This window comes from Rhinatrema bivittatum, chromosome 1, assembly GCF_901001135.1.
Source record: "Rhinatrema bivittatum chromosome 1, aRhiBiv1.1, whole genome shotgun sequence".
NCBI lineage: Eukaryota > Metazoa > Chordata > Amphibia > Gymnophiona > Rhinatrematidae > Rhinatrema > Rhinatrema bivittatum.
Genome location: NC_042615.1, coordinates 47572528 through 47591629, shown reverse-complemented (window position 1 = coordinate 47591629; position 19102 = coordinate 47572528). Strand labels below are relative to the sequence as shown.

Genomic DNA, 19102 nt, shown 5'->3' with positions numbered 1-19102 from the left:
CAGGACCAAATATATTCTTTCATAGGCTAATATTCCTGTTTAATTTTCTTTTTGCAATCATGCTAGGGAATGTGACTTTAGCCTCCATGGGGTCTGCAGGACTGGTTCTTCAATTAGGTGAACTAAGTGAATGCCTAGAGCAGCACGATTTTGGGGGTGGCACCAGCAGTTTTTGCTAGGTATCAATACATTTGGGTTAGCCTCAAAGACTCTAATGGCCAGAGTCAAGATTCTCGGGCACCAGAGAACAGTTCTCTGCTTCCGGCTCCAGTCCGTCCCCTCCCAGACAGAGAACAGGAGGGGAGGAGATGAGGCTGGAATGGACATGGCAGAACAAAGAAGAACCACTCTGCTCTCTAATCCAGCCCCTCCCCTCTGCAGAGAAAAGGAGGGGAGGAGATGAGGCTGGAATGGACAACAGAGCAGAGCAGAGTTCAGTTTATGTCTGTGTATTTCCATTTCTCATTTGTGGACACTTCTTCTGTATAGGGTGAGGATCTGTGTTCCGCATGTGTGAATGAAGTGAGGGGCAGGCAATTCTGGTCCTTGAAAGCTGCAAACAGGTCTGATTTTCAGGATATCCCCAATGAATATGCATGAGCCAAAATTGCATGCAATGGAAAAAGTGCTTGCAAATAAATATATCCCCCATATATTCTGGAAAACCAGACCTGTTTGCAGCATTCGAGGACTGGAGCTGCCTACCTCTGTGCTAATGTGTAGTTTCCATGTAAGGATTTGTAATACTCCAGCTTGTTCTGTTTTTCTAATAGAAGGTGTATTGGTATTCTAGGTCCCAGTGTAATGTTATCAGTGTTTCATTTTGATAGGTAAGGTTGTTGCTTTTTGAGTTATGGGAGTTAATGTTGTTTTGATATAACAGGTTTTGCAGGGGTTTCTGTTACTTCACTGGTAATGGAGGGAGTTTGTGTCACTGTCACTGAGTTGACAACAAAATTAGAATTTGTTTTAATGGTGAGCAATAAGGGTAACATCCTTGTTCAGCCCAGTCAGACATTTAAAAGATTACCATCAGCCAATGCTATATTCAGGGATGCCCAACTTCAGAGCTCAAGAACCATAAACTTATCTGGTTTTCAAGTTATCCAGAATGGGCCCAATATTCAAAATTAAACATTTATTTAAGTTAACCGGATAAGACTTATCCGGTTAACTTAAATGGGATATTCAGCAGCACAGCTATGTTCCTGGATATTCGTGAATAAGTCTTTACTTAGGGGGTCATTTATCAAAATGCGATAAGGTGTTATTGCATGTGATGCAAATTCAGAAAATAGGAGGAGTGTGGGCTGGGTTAGCCTGTCTGTGAAGAGCTATTGCACGAGAGAGAGAGAGAGAGAGAGAGAGAGAGAGAGAGAGAGAGAGAGAGAGAGAGAGAGAGAGAGAGAGAGAGAGAGAGAGAGAGACTGGCCATAATGTCATGGCCCATAGGTAGGTATTTGTACCCCTATGGTAGGCCCACCTAGTAACTCGAGGTGGGGTTTAGGTAAGAGTGTAGGGGGTTAGGGGCCACTTTGACATTCTACGTGACACCTACCAACAGAACAGTGGTCTCTTGTGAAGATTTGCTGGCCTTCGGAATGAGGAAACTCACTCCAAGATGAGGTTTGGGCAAGGTTCTCTCAACCTAGCTTGAGGGACTCTCTACCTGGGTAACATCAAGCTAGGTTGAGAGAACCTTGCCCAAATCTCATCTTGGAGTGAGTTTCCTCACTCCGAAGGCCAGCAAATCTTCACAAGAGACCACTGTTCTGTTCGTAGGTGTCACGTAGAATGTCAAAGTGGCCCCTAACCCCCTACACTCTTACCTAAACCCCACCTCGAGTTACTAGGTGGGCCTACCATAGGGATACAAATACCTACCTATGGGTCATGACATTATGGCCAGGCTCACTCTCTCTCACACTTTCAATTCACCTGAAATAGGACTTACAGGAGACATCACAAATAGCAATGAAACCTTACCACACATTCACAGCAGCTATTGCACAGCCTAACACAATCCAAAGCGGTGTAGTTAAAATTGGCATTACAGCTGTGCAATAGCTCTTTGCAGACAGGCTAACCCAGCCACTCTCCATCCCTAACTCCTCCTATTTTCTGAATTTGCATCACACCATACGATATCGTGCGATCGCATGCGTTAAACACGTTTTCACATGCATTAACGGGGCTTTTCACATGCGATAAGCCCTTAACACATGCGAAAACGCCTTATCGCATTTTGATAAATGACCCCCTAAGTTAGATCTGCAGATATAAATTATCTGATTAACTTAACTAGATACGTCTGAATATTGGCACTTATTGGGTTGGGTTAACCAGATAAGTAGTGCTGCCCCAATCCGCTCATTTACTATTCAGCTATCTATTTAGCCAGAGAAGTGACTTATCAAGCTAAGTGGCACTGTTGAACATAGCTGGATATTCAGTGGCCACCACTTAGCTGGATAAGCCCTTCTTATCTGGGTAAGCAGCATTTTAATATTGCCCTCAGTGCAAATACATGAAATAAGGTTGTATGCACTGCTTCTGTCATATCTACCTCATGCATATTCATTGTGAGTATCCTGAAAACCATCCCTGTTTCTGGCTCTTCAGGATTGGACTTGGTCATCCCTACAGTATGGGTTCTTTCATTTATAAATGTATATATTTCTTGAAGGTTTTTTTTGTTTTTTTTGCAGTTTATCCCCAAAAATTATAGATGACACATTCATCAGACATTAACATAGTAAATGACAGCAGATAAAGGCCTATCCAGTCTGTTCATTAAAGTGTTTAGGGTTGTAATTGCCGTTCCACGCAGTTACTCCCATGCAGAAAAGTTACCACAGCTTACCTTGGTTCTTCAGTTCCATTCTCTTGTGCCTAGGGATCCTATGTGTTCATCCCATGCCCTTCTGAACTTTGTCATCATTGTGGTCTCCAGTAGGGGTGTGCATTCGGATTGACCGCATTAGTAAAACGCAACTCATATTTTTTTTTTACTTAAAAAATTGATTCGACATAAACGATCGGATTTCCCACATATCGAACATAGATATGTTCGATATGTGGGAAATCGCGATTGTTGAGCCAAAATAAAAATATAAACCCCCTCACCCTCCTTAATCCCCCCCCCGACTTACCACAACTCCCTGGTGATGGAGCGAGGAGTGAGGACGCCATTTCTGCAATCCTTGGCGAGAAGCATGTGACGTCGGCGGCACGTCGAGTGACGCCGGCGTCACGTGATTCCCGGCTCGTTCACGCCGGACGGCTCGTTCGGCCCAAAAAGAACTTTTGGCCAGCTTGGGGGGGCCTCCTGACCCCCCCAAGCTGGCCAAAAGTTCTTTTTGGGCCGAACGAGCCGTCCGGCGCGAACTCGCCGGGAATCACGTGGCGCCGCGTCACTCAGACGCAACGTCACGTGATTCCCGGCTCGTTCGCGCCGGACGGCTCGTTCGGCCCAAAAAGAACTTTTGGCCAGCTTGGGGGGGTCAGGAGGCCCCCCCAAGCTGGCCAAAAGTTCTTTTTGGGCCGAACGAGCCGTCCGGCGCGAACGAGCCGGGAATCACGTGACGCCGCGTCACTCGACGTGCCACCGACGTCACATGCTTCTCGCCAAGGATTGCAGAAATGACGTCCTCACACCTCGCTCGATCACCAGGGAGTTGTGGTAAGTCTGGGGGGGGGGATTAAGGAGGGTGAGGGGGTTTAAATTTTTTTTTTGCACATATGTACATATACCCAACTCATTGGATTTTTTTAATGTCCATATTGGCCGCAAGTGGGACCCCCTTTCGGACATAAAAAATATGAACATAAAATTTGGCTCTGCACATCCCTAGTCTCCAGCACCACCTCCATGCGGACTTTTCAGGTGGGGTAGAAATATTTCCTGAAGTTCCTGTGTTTGACCCCGCTGGGGCTTCATACTTCACCAGCTTCCTTTCTATTGGAAAAGGTTTCTTTCTTTGGCATTTTAATACCTGCAAGGTATTTAAAAGTCTGTTTCCTATCCCCCCTGTCTCTCCTCTCCTCTCGGGTATACATATTTAGAGCCTCAAGTCTCATCTTGTAGATCTCAAACCATTTGGGGTGCCTTTCTCTAGACAACTTTAATCCTTTTTGTGATGCAGTCTCCAGAACTGACACAGGTTCTGAAACATATTTGTATTGTATATGTGTATGTATGTAAATATATATATATATATGATGAAATAAAGTTTAATATTCAAAAATATTATGTCAAATTATGTGTTTACACAGGGTTTTTTTGAGAGGGATGAAGATGGGATCACTAGGATTTTAAAGTTTCTCATAATCCCAAGGGGGCGTAGCCTATGGCTCTGAAAGTTAATTGGTGTTTGGGGGGGGGGGGGGGGGGGTCACGAGGCTGAGTGCCTGATACATCCTTGCACCAGCTCTGGGTGTCCGGCAAACTCTTATGCTTCTTATCCATTCTTCACCAGGGCCATGTGAATGGCCGGGCATAGGCAGCTCTAACCATGGTCCCTTAGCAACAAGCTGCTGTACTGAAGTTAGACTGGAGCAAATCCTGTCATTTTTATCAGGTGCAAATGGACAGAAAAGGTTGCCTTTCCATTTGCACCTGATACAGAGGCATGTAGGTCTGCCCAAAAGTTAACGTCTGCCTCTGTTTTCTTTGCTCTTTGAAGCTGGGTCAATGCAATAAAGGTGTCCCAGTGTTATCGTGCTCTGAATCAATTCTCTTAACTGGAATGTCATTTTCTCAGATAACAACGGAAACACAAAACAATTAGCAAACTTTTTCCTTCTGAGGGACCTGGAAGCATCCATCTGGCATCTTTATTATTTTTAGAAAGGAGATTTGCCTTTTGTGTTTCCATGAGAGAAATAATACCCCCGAGGTTTTCCCACAGAGCGGGAGGGAAGGATGCCACAATGCAGCTGTCGCTTTCTGTCATGGCTTCTACTGCAAAGTAAAAGGTGAGAGAGAGAGCTGCAAGACATCAGCCAGCAGTGGGCCCAAGCTCCAATCACAGGGTGAAAAACAGCAAGCCATGCAAGTATTTATTTAATACTTAGAATACTAAGAGTACTACAGAACTGCAGCATAAGTGGCACGGTCAGTGGATAATAATTCTCTTGCCTCTTCCGCTGACATTCATGTCTAAGGTTTTTCTTAAGAGCTAAACGGTTTCTTGTACAGTGTGTGCTGGTCCAGTTAAGGATGAGAAGTGTGTTGGCCTTCACTGCCCCAAGATGGTGGGGAGGAGAGCGGGTAGGGGCGCAGGAAGGAGTCCCCGTGATGGTGACCCCTAATGGCCAGACTCAGAGTACACATGCCTGGTTCTGGGGGAGCTACAGTCTGAGCTCGAAGCCCAAAGGAGCAATAGTAAACTGCCAGGCCACAAAAAAAAAAAAAGAGAGAGAAAGCTTAAAGAGTCTTTTCATGTAGCTGGGGCACAGTTCTATTACTGATATTTTAGTTCTATCTGCAGCTTTCCTCCGGGATTTGAGGAGGACGCTGGCACAGCATGGTTGAGTCTCAGGATCCTGCCGCAGTCAGCGTTCTTTTTACAGGGCCCCAGGGTTCTAGAACAATCAGGGAGGGAAGCCTCATTCCCAGGAAACTCCTCCCCTGCTTTCTGCTGGCCTCCATAACAGGAGATGACACCCGTCTGCTCACTTCCGGCCTTTCCTTGCAGAAACAAGTGAAATGAGCAGTTCTCCTGCTGCCTAGCTACAGGCAGGCAGGCGGCGCCTGGGGGGGGCAGCACTTTCAGCCAAGGGCCAGTGACGGCCGAGCAGAGAGCTGTGGTTCTGTCAGTGGCTTTCTGACTGGTTAGCTGCAAAGATAAGAAAGGATGCTTACCTGCCAGTGGCATTTTGACGGCAGAAATACTTCGAGGGTTTTCATTTTAACGTGATAGTGGCATGGCACAGCTGCATCCCCAGCTCTTCCCTAGCCTCCCGCAGCTGGCAGGAGTGGCACTCAGTAGAGCATCACGGGGACATTCTCATGGTTTGAGCCTTGAAATCCCATAATTGTGCAGCTCATAATGCGAGGCTGGCCCAGCGCGGCAGAGGAATCTGACTCACTACTAAGCGCCACTCCCCCTGCCAGCCACACCGATGTAGATCCAGCCCACCGGGCTTCGGAGAGGCTTATACTGGGTGCCTACGATCACCACTGCTGCCTGGCCCACCGGCAAAATGGTCAATACTGGTAGCACCTGAGATGCCCCTTGCCTCACAGCACCCCTGGGAGACCACACAATTGTCCCTACCCAAAAGCCAGACCTGCAAATACCCAGATTGATGGTTGGGATCGCCAACTCAGATCATTTGGCCCAGCTGCCCCCTCAAGCATGCAAACTTTTCAGAGGAGCTCTACACAGGTGTCAAAGAAATGCATCCAGGTAAGGTGGACGCTGAGGAAGAGAAAAACTAACTCACTGAGCAGATAACGTGCCCGCAGCCAGATGCAGCTCTGGTTTTATTTTAGAGGGGAAACTATGAACAGCAGAAAAACATTGGGCCTGATCAAAATACATTCATTTGCCAATCTTGGGGCCTGACTTACTTTTGGGAAAATGTTTAGTAAATGAGGCCCTAGTTTTGGAAAACAGAGGGAAATTGTTCTTTTTTTACCCCAGCTGGAACGCATTGACTGGCCACAAACGTGCCGAACTGATTTTGACAATCTTTAGTCAGAAGCTATTTCTATGAACTCCCAGTCTGAGAGCATTTTATTTTTTTAAACGGATACATGGATAGTTTTCTACTTGCATTTACCTGCTCTAGCTTGGACACGGCAATGATGTCACCTAGGCTACAAGGTGCTGCTAGCTGTTTGGTGCCGGGCTCAGGACTCCGGACTGGCAAAGTGCACTCACACACACACGAAAGGCAGCAGAATCTGCGGGCCTCAAAGGGTTAACGCCACGGGCTCCCCGCAGAAAAGCCACATCACTGTTTTTTCCCACTGGCGGCCGGCGTGATCCAGTTGTACTCGGCCTGGACCAAGACGAAGCTGTTCTCCCGGATCTTCCGGAAGTGCATCATCTCCCCGTTCTCCCTCACCGTGATGACGTTGCTGTCCGGTTCGCTGAAGGACACCTCCGTCCTCTTGTGGCAGTACTGGGCGTGGATGCACCGCAGGCCGGCTGCCAGGGCCATCCCCAGCGCTGCCGAGCAGCCCAGAAGGATGCCCAGCTGAGCCGCGGCCAGCTGCATGTTCCTGCCGCCGGACTTCTCTCCTCCCTTCCCGGGCGCCACGGCCTCCCGGGCTGGCCCGGTCATCCCTGGAGGGGTGCCCCCGGCCTGCCCTGAATCCGCATTCTCCGACTGCTGCAGGAAGTCGGCCGACGCCTTCTCGGTCACCGACCGCCTCCCGGCTCCCTGGCTGGAAGGCGGCAGGGATCTGCTGGATGCGTTCGTCTCTTCTTCCTCGCTCACCCGCCGCCACGTTTCTCCCGGAGACGGGTATGACTGCGTCTTCCAAAGCTGGGGGGCGTCTGCCGCAGGGCTCGGGACGGCTGGGCTAGAACTCACGGAAGCCTCCTTAAAAATGACAAAAGCATTAAACAGGTTAGTCCTACGCCTCAACAGGTCTGTGCTACACAGCTGTATATACTCTTGGCAGCTTTCAAATGCGATCGTGATAGAAAAGGCGATTCTGGCAAAGAGGGATAGACAGGCACACGAGGAGCTGTCAGCATGTTTTATCTTAAAAATGCTGGCCAAAGGAGTGATACCCCTTCTGCCTTGATCACTGTTTAAAAAAAAACCAAAAAAAACAACATGTAGCAAACGTCAGTTCATCAGCATTCACAGTTGTACTGTCTAAGGCACTTTCCTGTCACATCTGAGTAACTACGCGGCTCCCAGCCTTAAATCCCAGCGTGATCCCCCTCAGCCTTATATCCTCGCAAGGTGGATAAAGCGAGTTCAGTTGTTACTGGATAACTGCAGTTGTCTGATCTGCTTGTGCTGTACCTCAGAAAGAAGCTTGCGATAAAAATCCCCAAAAGTCCGGGATCGGCCGGCGGCGGCGCTCGGCACCGAGATGCGGAGGGACCCCTCTGGCATCCGCCCCCTCGGGCTGGCGAGGCGACAGTGCTTACACTCTCTGCAGGCAGGACGGGTCCCAGCCGTCGTGCAATGGTGACACACACCCTGGCTGATTCAAAGGAGCCCTTGTGCCAGACTCCAGAGGGAACCCCAGCTCATACCTCGCGGCCAGAAAGGGTTAAAAATATGACAGATAAGCCTGGCCAGCTGCCAATGAAAACCCCTGGTGCCCTAACCCTAGCAAGAGCTGACTGAGCGAGCAGAAACCCAAGGGAGCAGAAAGAAGCTGCTGCCACTGTCCCTCTCATAAAAAAAGACACAAATAGCTTCGTGGATTAAATCGAATACTGCAATAAATTTTGTGGAGTAGCTTGCACTAAAACCAAGCAAATATCTTGCACCGTTCTTATTTGGTTTGAGGGTTTTAGGGCTGATGGAAGGTGCAGGAATGCCAGCACTGAGTGCAGATGTGTATTTGACCGAAGGGCCTAGGACTGAGCGGACAGCAGCATTTGCGATGGGCCTCAGCAGTTCTTTTATAGGAATCCGTGAACCGTCTTCAGCCAGCTGGGGCAGCACCTGTAAGCTGGTTTCCTTGCAGCTTGTGATGCCTCTGACTAGGCCAGTGGGATCAGTTATGTCAGGGCGTTCCAAACCCCTCCCGGTGATCCCACAGCCAGTCGGGTTTTTAGGATCTCTTGCTGCGAAACATGCATGAGATACATTTGCGGATATTGGCCCCAGTGCATGCAAAGGTATTCATGCACATTCATTGTGGACCTGCCGAAAATCAGAGAGAGGCTTGGGAAGCCCTGAGTTCTGCAAGGGTGCCGAGGTCATCGGACGAAGAGGCCTGTGCGATCTCAGAAGCTCCTGCTTGACATCCTCTCTGGCTCACTCTAATGCTGACACCAAACAGAGGGAAGTGCAGGTAATTCAATAAGTCCCCTCAACTTCAGATTCTTTTCATCAAAGGTTTCTTTTTATTTTTACATCGGCAGCTTCACTGCTTAGGCAAGCACAGAATTTAAGAAGGGTTCCCCCGACTCGGACGCATGTTTCGCCAAACCCGGACAAGCGTTTAGAGACAGGGATTCTTCAACTTTTAATCGCTGTGCTGATGTTTGCTTTGCAAGGATATTTGCTCTGCGAAGCCGGGTTTGGCGAAACATGCGTCCGTGTCGGGGGAACCCTTCTTAAATTCTGTGCTTGTCTAAGCAATGGAGCTGCCGATGTAAAAATAAAAAGAAACCTTTGATGAAAAGAATCTGAAGTTGAGGGGACTTATTGAATTACCTGCACTTCCCTCTGTTTGGTGCTGAATATTTGAAGTGCAGGCTTCTGCTCCTGCATTGTGTTGTGGATCAGTCTAATGCTGAGCCAAAACCTGCGAAGAGTCCACTTTTCTCGAGGATCAATGCTGCTCCGAGATCTGTAACTATTCTGACTGGTTTGAAAGGCACTGGAGGGAAAGCTACATAAGAGAATCATCCTAAAGCAATCCCTGTTTGAGCTTCTGATTGTGCCTGTCTACGGGTGTCCTGTACGTGCACATATGTAGCTATACATCTATGGGCCTTATTCAATAGAGATGTTTTACATAGACACAGAATGGGACAAGATTTTTATCAAAAATAAGGCCCTGTATCTATCTCTGTGTATTACACTGTGGCCGCCATCAGGTAAACATTTGATTCTCAATGATCGACTCAGGAGGTCGTGTATATATATATTTTTTCAGGCAGGATCTTCTACCCTTTAAACTTTGCTCTGGTTTAGTACTCGCTCCCCAGCCTAAAACAGTAGAATCGGTCATTGTGAAAAAGTCGCTCTTCTTACCGACATGCTGCTACCGCAAGCAGAGCACGGCTGTAACGCGGTGAAGCTGGCGATGCCCTCTGACCTGCAGTGGTGGAAGAACGATATTTACCATTTACTCCTCTGATGCTCTCGGCAGGGTTCACAGAATTTAAAACCAGCCAGCGCTGGCCACAACAAACACTGCCTTGGCTGACAAGAGGAACTTAAGACTGGCTGCCGGAAGGAGGCAGGGACGCACCACATCCATCCCAGGGCTTAAGCTTGCAGTTTGTCTTCCATCTTTGGCGAGCAGCTGCATATATATTGCTAGATTTCTCTGGGCAGCGTGCTCTCTCTCAATAATGTAGTGCGCTTGCCGGTGGGGGGTGGGTGGCACAACTGGGACAACTCAATAATCGCCAGAAGCCGAGGCGTCCACTTCTTTATCACTCTGTTAAACAAGCATTCCCTCTTTCACCAACTCATACCCAACTTCCTGTTCCGTCCCTTAATGGGATTCTATCAAAAGAACCGGACATGTAGGGCAAAGAAAACCCCCCGGGGGCCGTCTGCTCGAACAGTCCTTTCGTCTACACGTGGAATGGCATTCCTACCCGATTAAAAAGTCCCCCCAAGCCCACCCAGTAATTTGACACACCAGAGGGACTCCCAGCGCCACTACCTGTCATCTCGCGTGCTGTGGCCGGAGGCCTCGTCTTGCGGCAGGACACCGAGGAGGGCAAGCAGCGTTCCCGGCCCTTCGGACCGCAGAGAGGGTTCCAGTCCCCGGTCGGTGCGAGCGCCGCTTCCACGGGGCCCTTCTCCTCCCTCGCCCGATGCTGCCGCGGAAGCTGGGGGCAACGGGGGCGAGCGAGTTCCATCCTCCGTGACCTCTGCGCCCCACTCGTCTTCCGCAGGCGGCGCAGGGCGCCGTGGACCCTCCGTGGCCCTAGTCCGCGTCAGGCTGGCGGGTGCAGCGTCTGCGCGCTGATCCGAAGCGCTGCTGTGAGGGCTAAGAGCTGAGGGGAGAAATAAAAGAAAACAGGGCAAGACAACGAGTCATTCGGATACGACTCCCACTGAGGTTTCCCTGTGAGATGAGGGATCGCCGGTGCTCTTGGAGTCTTTAAACTGTGAGACATAGAAATGAGAGCGGCGAATGCGGTAAACCTTTCTGAAAGGTTCTGTTGGAGGCGCATTCATCGTGCAAGGCCATTATTCCTCTATATCTTAAGGATTGTTAAAGCAACAGGCAGGGCCTTGGGGAGAAGTCCCTCCCCCCTCCCGACGGGGAGGCCTGGTCAGTAGTGGGCTTATAAAACCTACAGGAAATTTGGACATCTCAAGCCCTGGAATCTGAACTGTGCCCTTGGACTCCTACTTGAGGGCACAAGTAATACTTATTTATATTATTCTTGGCTGTAGCAGCAGTCCTAGCCCTCGTTGTTGTTTATAAAGCGCATGCGGAAAGTTCTACACGTACCGAGGTAGATTTTAAAAGCGTTGCCTGCACAAAGAGGCCCAATGTAGGCCGCACGCAAGCAACGCGGATTTTAAAAAGCCGGTGCACGTGTCATAAATAAGAGGCGGTGCATGGGCGGAGCATGAGCATTCCGGGGCGGGGCCAACAGTTACGCACGAAACTCCGTATTTTAAAACCGGAGACTGTGGCGCCCGTCAGCTGTTATCCCCCTTACTTTACTGCTGCTCCAGATGAGAAGCAAGACTGTGGATCTCGAGTTTTAGGGCTTACAGGACAAGATGAGGGATGTAGGTCAACTGGGGGGGAGTGTGCAGGATGAAGAACCAGAGGAGTCTGGACGACATCAATATTAACTGGGCAAACTGGTAGACTAATTGGGAAAAACTGGGTTGTCCCTCACGCGAGCATGATTTAAAATCCGCCTACATACGTGTGTAAAAGTCGACAAAGTCCTACGGAAAACGCGCGCGCTAGCTGTGCTCAAGTAACCTCTTAAAATTAGAAGCATATTTTTATGCGTGGTTGGTGTATTTTAAAACATATGTGTGCAGGATTTAAAATTCCAGCGTATCTTCGCTCACGCGCCGCGTGTTTATGGGCGCACGCGCATTCATTTTAAAATTATCCTAAATGGTTAAATAAAATAAAATGAAACATGAGCTGTTCCCAACCCCTCCTCCCCAGTCTGAACCCAAGACATTCAGACCCCCCCCTTTCCCAGAACTCTCTTCTGCCCCTCCCCAACCTGACCCTAACACACTCCCACAATCTCAATACTCTCGCCAACTATCCACCCTACCTGAGCACGCTCTTCTCCTCTCCCCCTTCCCAAGACCCTCTCCTCCCCTCCCACATGTCCAACCCGAGCACTCCATCCTCCTCAGTTCTCCACAGCTGGACTCAAGTACTCTCACCACACCCCACAGCCTTATTCTAAGCCCTCTCTCCTCTCCAGCCTGACCCCAACAGTCTCTCTTCAACTTCACCAAGTTCGACCCCAACACTCTATCCTCTCCTCATTACTAGTCAGCCCAACCACAGCCCTCTCTCCTCCCCCTCTCCAGGGCAATCCCAGCCCTCTCCTCATCCTTCCCCAGTCCAAATCCAGATCTCTCCTCCCTTCATCTGACCCCCAACTCCAGAACTTTGCACTTCCCTTTTCCAGCTCAACTGCAGCCCTCTCTCCTTTCCCAGACTTCATCCCTATTCCCAGCCATCTCTCCTTATCTTCTTCCTAGTCCAATCCCAACACTGTGTCCTCCTCCTTCCCCTAGTCTGAACCCCAATATTCTCTCCCCCTCTTCTGTCTCCTCAGCCCAAATACAACTCTTTCTCCTCCCCATTCCAACCCCATTACTCTCTTGTCTCCCCCAATCCTGACTCCCCAGCCCAACCACAGTCCTCTCTCCTCCCCCACTCCTAATCCAACCCCAACACTCTCTCCAACCCAAGCACTCTCTTCCCCCTCCCCAGCCCAACCCTAATCATCTTTCCTCCACAGTACAACCTGAGCTTTCTTTCCTTGTCTCTCCCCCCTCCCCAGCCTATCCTCCTCATTATCAGTGCTCTGAGCCACATAGGCTGCTATCGTGTTGACCTGCATTGCTCATGTCTCCTATTCCCCCTTTTAAACTTATAAAATTGGATGAATCGAGAGAAAGAATCTTTTATGCAGCAGGTCCTGAATTACGGAATTTGCTTCCTGCTGGTTTGAGGGACGAATCTTCTCTCCCTATGTTCTTGAAACATTTAAAGACTCGATGGTTAACTTTAGCTTTTAACAAGCTTTTACCGTTTTAATTTGCTATCTTGGTCTAGTGGCTGGCATGTTTCTCAGGACTCGATATGACTCAGCCTAAGTATTTCTGTTTCAGAGCTGTGCGATGTTTTTGAGCTGTTGCCATGTTGTCATTTCATTCTTTGCTTTAAGTTGTTTTTTTTCTTTTGTACATTTAATAGATTGTATGTATTTTGAGTTTTAAAGATTATGAACGTTCACTTGTAACCCGCTCAGATATATCTGTTGATGGTGCGAGCTATAAATTATTTAAATAAATATATAAATAAATGACAAATGATCTTCCAGGCATGCGGGCAGGATGCCGATGCCTGATCCACCTTTAAGCCCACTCCGCTGACTCCCCAGCCAGCCTCTTGTGGGTATATGGATTAGGGATGTGAATCGTTTTTTGACGATTTAAAATATCGTCCGATATATTTTAAATCGTCAAAAATCGTTAGGGCCACGATACAATACCAATTCCCCCGATTTATCGTCAAAAAATCGTAAATCGGGGGAAGGGGGAGGGCAGGAAAACCGGCACACTAAAACCCCCTAAAACCCACCCCCGACCCTTTAAATTAAATCCCCCACCCTCCCGAACCCCCCCCCAAATGCATTAAATTACCTGGGAGTCCTCCGTAGCGGCGGTCCGTGGCTAATCGGGGGAAGGGGGAGAGCACGAAAACCGGCACACTAGATCGTGAGGTCTTCAGCCGGCGCCATTTTTCAAAATGGCCGCCGCAAAATGGCGGCGGCCATAGACGAAAACGATTCGACGCAAGAGGTCGTTCCGGACCCCCGCTGGACTTTTGGCAAGTCTTGTGGGGGTCAGGAGGCCCCCCCCAAGCTGGCCAAAAGTTCCTGGGGGTCCAGCGGGGGTCAAGGAGCGATTTCCTGCCGCGAATCGTTTTCCGTACGGAAAATGGCGCCGGCAGGAGATCGACTGCAGGAGGTCGTTCAGCGAGGTCCGGAACCCTCGCGAGATTTCCGGACCTTGCTGAACGACCTCCTGCAGTCGATCTCCTGCCGGCGCCATTTTCCGTACGGAAAACGATTCGCGGCAGGAAATCGCTCCTTGACCCTCGCTGGACCCCCAGGAACTTTTGGCCAGCTTGGGGGGCCTCCTGACCCCCACAAGACTTGCCAAAAGTCCAGCGGGGGTCCGGAATGACCACTTGCGTCGAATTGTTTTCGTCTATTGGCCGCCGCCATTTTGCGGCGGCCATTTTGAAAAGTGGCGCCGGCTGAAGACCTCACGATCTAGTGTGCCGGTTTTCGTGCTCTCCCCCTTCCCCCGATTTAGCCACGGACCGCCGCTACGGAGGACTCCCAGGTAATTTAATGCATTTGGGGGGGGGGTTCGGGAGGGTGGGGGATTTAATTTAAAGGGTCGGGGGTGGGTTTTAGGGGGTTTTAGTGTGCCGCTGGACCACCAGGTAATTTAAGGCATTTGGGGGGGGTTCGGGAGGGGGGGGATTTAATTTAAAGGGTCGAGGGTGGGTTTTAGGGGGTTTTAGTGTGCCGGCTCACGATTTTAACGATTTATGACGATACTTTACACACACAAACGGCAACAATACGATTCCCTCCCCCTCCCAGCCGAAATCGATCGTTTAAAACGATCGAGGACACGATTCACATCTCTAATATGGATGGGATCGGTGCCATCTGTGGAATGGCTGAGTCGCCTGGTGGGTACGCGTGCCACACCTTACCCACCCCCGACAGGCATACAGACAGACAAACGGATACCTTCTGGTCTAAGGGCGTTTATATCCAGTGATGTACAGCGAAGAGGGAGGCTCACAAGCAGGAGTGCGACCAAGGGGCAGTTGTGAGTGCCGACGCATTCATTTCCTCGTGGAGTATTAAGGAACGCACTTCATATTCTTGCTCAGCCTCGGCAGATGCTGCAATGCAGCGTGGTCTCGGGCTGCAGGCCCAGAGAAGAGCCTCAGCCTGTGGGCTGGGTGGGCCCAGCAGCAGCAGCAGAGCAAACTGCCCTGTGGTAATTACACTAGGCAGGTACTGTCCCACTATGCTCGTTTTGGGAGGGAAAACTTCAGCCTTGCCCACGATGCGTAGAAAGAGCCCTTTTAACTGGCCTGGGGCATACCACCCTACCCCTTCCCTCTCTCACTTAGCACACGCAGCAGGAGTCCACGTCCCCACTGATTTGTACTGAAAGGGAGGGACCTTCACTGTCTCCATGTTGTAACCTTGCTGGCTGAGGACAAATGGCATCTTCAAGGGAAGCCTGCGTGTTACAAGGGTCATTGTGGCTTGTGACATGGGTGGGGTGGCTTCTTCCTGCAATTAGGTTCAGTTTGCTTTTTTTTTTTTTGTATTCTGACAGTGTTGGTAGGTTAGGGTGGGGTAAAACTGAAAATATAAATTAGAGTGAAAGATATAAACCCCTTAGTGCAATCCGTAGTGCAAGTTCCAGTTAATTTCTTTGTAATTGGATGTCTCTCTTTTTGTTTAATATGCTTCCTGTTATGCCTTTTGCTCAATTTGTTAAAAGTCTTGCAATTTGAACTTTGTAAACCGTTATGATGGCTTTACCGAATGATGGTATATAAAACTCAACAAATAAACAAATAAATATGTATTCTACTTATCATAGATTTTTATTTAATGGGAGAACAATTTAAGCATTTTTGGAGCCTCCTTTGAAATTAGAAAATTCTTTTGAATTCAACAGAATGGAAGAATTGACATCCATGGGGGTCAATCTTCAAGCTGCACTGGGATAAAGGCAGGCGTATATTTTACCCACAGGCTTGGCACCGATTGTCTGACGAGGAAGTACACGCGCACGTCCGCTCTGTAATGTGCTGTGGGGGAAGACGAGGTGCACGCGGTCACGTGCAGCTGCTTTCCTTCTGCAGGAAGATTTTTGCTGGAAAAGCACAGACACAAATTTCAAAACGCCGTCTACGTGCCTAAACCCGCCTCTCCCTTTCCTTCTCGGCACAGCTAAAATCCGTGTGTTGCTCCTTCCGCCACCCGTGGACTTCAGCCGCATCAAGGGGCTGCCCCTTTTTCCGACGGCCGATATCTACCCGCGCCGATCGCCTTGAAAGTTGTCCTCTATACTGGATGGAGATGACCGGCGATGTACGGGACAGTGACGGAGGCCGCAGCGACGGTGACTTCACACGGTAAATGATAGCTCAGAATAGAGCTCAGTAGGACTCCTAAAAACCTCCCTACGAGCTGACCCTAGGGAATCTAAGCAGGACTGGGGAGGGCCCCGAGCAAACGCGCCCAGAGCCACATCCGACGCAACGTGACGACCTTTGGCCTCAGCCTGGATTGGAAAAGCCTAAGTATGAATATTCCCGTCACTGAAGAAGCGACAGACTGCTTTTCTTACTGGGATTTCCTCCGCGCAGGCAGAAGTGTAGAGAAGGCTTCAGTAGCATTACCGAGGGTCTCCAGCGCCTGGGGGCCCAATGCATTTGTGAGCCTCTCCAGCGCCCCTAATGCTTAAGGTCACAGAAAATCAGTGGCGTCTCTAGACAGAAGAATTTGGGGGAGGGGGGGAAGCCACATGACATTTCCTCATATCACACCCACCTCTCCATAGCATGGCCCCCTGTTTTAAAGCTGGCTATTTAAAAAAAAGTCTTAATAAGAAAGTCCAAAGGATCTTCTGTGTATTATTTTAAAAAGCTGGCCAGTTTCACACTATAAAATTATTTGATAGCCTCAGTCAACTAATTCTATATGGCTATGAGAGTGAAGCCTGGAATGTATAGGAAGGGACAGAATGTCAATATAAATCCTGCACCTCCAGTTCTGTAACACTGTGCATCCACTGAAATTCCCCCAAACAATGGAGCTTGGATGTTTCCCTTACAGTTCATCATACTAAAAGATATTTTCAAATTCTGGTGTCACCTCACAGTAACAGCAGCACAAACAGCTTCCACTGCCAGGCACATTGTGAACTAACACAAAACCTTGCAAAAAAGACACTCAAAATCTATACTGCAATCCCATCGTAACATAAAAGTAATAACACCAAGGACTCAAACAACAATAACCCTACCTGTGAAAAAGCAAGGGTAAATATTACACTGGGTCCTAGAATACCAATACACCACCTACTGAGGAAACAAAACAAACCCGATTGCTAATGATCCCTACACAAACACTAGTCACTAGAAGAATCTCTCCCCTTGGTCACATGCACAGAGCAGGCACACCCTCACCAAATACAGAATAAAGGATCGCAAATTAGAACCAGCAATATGCAGACAAAAACTGAAATGGAAACCCCAAGAAGCCGGACTCTGTGTGTAACAATGGAAAAACAGAACCACCATTCCTTATAAAATAAATACAATTATGAACCATAAAGCAGCAATTAAAATAGTAAAACCATACTAATAAATGAATAGTTTAAAACTACTGACAAATAGAATAACTTCTATTAATTAAAATCATATAAATTTTTTAAACATTTCCCAAGCACCATAAAATATTTCAAAACAGCACATATAACAAATAACACCCAATAATTAAAACTAAAAAGGATAAAAAAAAGAAAGCCCCTGCTTGTCTATACTTGGGAAATCTCGATTTCCAGTCACCCAGAGATTGTCGAGGATTAGGGGGGGACATACAGAGTTTATCCTCTCTCTCTCATACATACTCACAGGAGATTTGAAATACCAGTTCTCACAAAAAACCATAACTTCCCTGTCTACTCTATATAAAATCATGACAAATCTTCTGAATTTCCCTGCAACTAAATCAGCCTGATACTGAATGTATGCAGATACTACTCTAAATACTGTCCTCCTAGCTATAAATGAAATAAAAAGGTCAGGAAATATTTGAACCTCACACTCTTTTCCCTCACTACAAAATAACAAACCACTGCTTCCTCGGCACTGCTATATAATTACTATTCTACAGACTATGGCTATGAGGAACCCTGCCATCTAACTGCAACTGCTCTTTCCTTTGTGGTAGCAGCCATGTAGCTGGGGTAGGAACCTACCTCATTGCTATGTCCTGTCCTTTCCCCGTTCTGCCTGTCTGACCGAACAAAGACAACCTTTCTTTTCATCCTAATTACAAAAGTTCATTAGCAATCGATCCCCTGCTCCTCACTGGCTCTGGTCCGGGATCATACCCCCAAGTTGTGATTCCAAGAACTGCCATAGGTCCATTCAACTCAAAGGTTTCCTTCTGCGGAAATATCCATTTAATCCTAGCAATGGTAGCCAAGTCCAATTGGCGTCACTGCATTTCAGGAGATAATACCACTGGCTTCCAGCCATGGCACCCCCCCCCCCCCCCCCACCCTCTTGTAGAGGAGCCAGAGGGTAATTTAACATTTGCATAGGTGAGAAGGACTTCTGTAGGCTTCAAAGGAAAGAATTTGCATTGACCCCTCTCTGAACCAACACAGGTATTGCCTTTACAGTTTTTTCGTTTGCAATTTAATTCACCTTTGTTTAGTCAGAGCAAGAACAATATCTTAAGCTTCTGGCTTACAATTATAAATGGGGAGTGGAGAAAACTGGGAGCTGCTGCTCCCCCCCCCCCCCCCCCCTCGGTACGCCACTGGAAGGCTTTCACACTAGAAAAAAAAGATTCTGGTATTGGAAAAGAACCAACTTGTAAGGAAAGAGGCTTCTTAAAAGAGAGACAAAGTGATTTTCACAACCCAGCTCTTATAAGCTGGCATGATTTCAGAAAAGCATGTTCCTCTGAGTAAAAGTATTGATCAGGCTGTGTCCTCTGCACAGAAGAAACAAATGCAGGAAGGCAAACATTGTAACAAATCTATCGCAAAAGCATTAAGCGTAACAGCCCGCGAAAACCTCGCTCAGCGGGGGGGCAGGAAGAAAGTGAAGGTGGCCCGAAGGCTGGGATCTTTCAGGAAATGTTTAACTGCTTGGATGAACTGGGTCAGATCTTGGCTACTCCCTCGTCCTCTAAAAGGGCAA

At 48.4% G+C, this 19102-nt stretch overlaps 1 protein-coding gene across 1 annotated transcript in view; it reads right to left on the bottom strand.

The window, feature by feature from the left end:
* Positions 1-5764: 5764 nt before the first annotated feature.
* The window catches only part of REELD1 (reeler domain containing 1), a 46855-nt gene continuing 33517 nt past the window's right edge, over positions 5765-19102 (bottom strand). The window contains exons 6-8 of the mRNA XM_029602462.1: positions 10550-10886; positions 9907-9970; positions 5765-7557 (exon numbers count right to left, since the gene is read on the bottom strand). Of these exons, the coding sequence (XP_029458322.1) occupies positions 6964-7557; positions 9907-9970; positions 10550-10886 (995 nt within the window). The 3' untranslated portion in view covers positions 5765-6963. The remainder of the gene's footprint in view (positions 7558-9906; positions 9971-10549; positions 10887-19102) is intronic.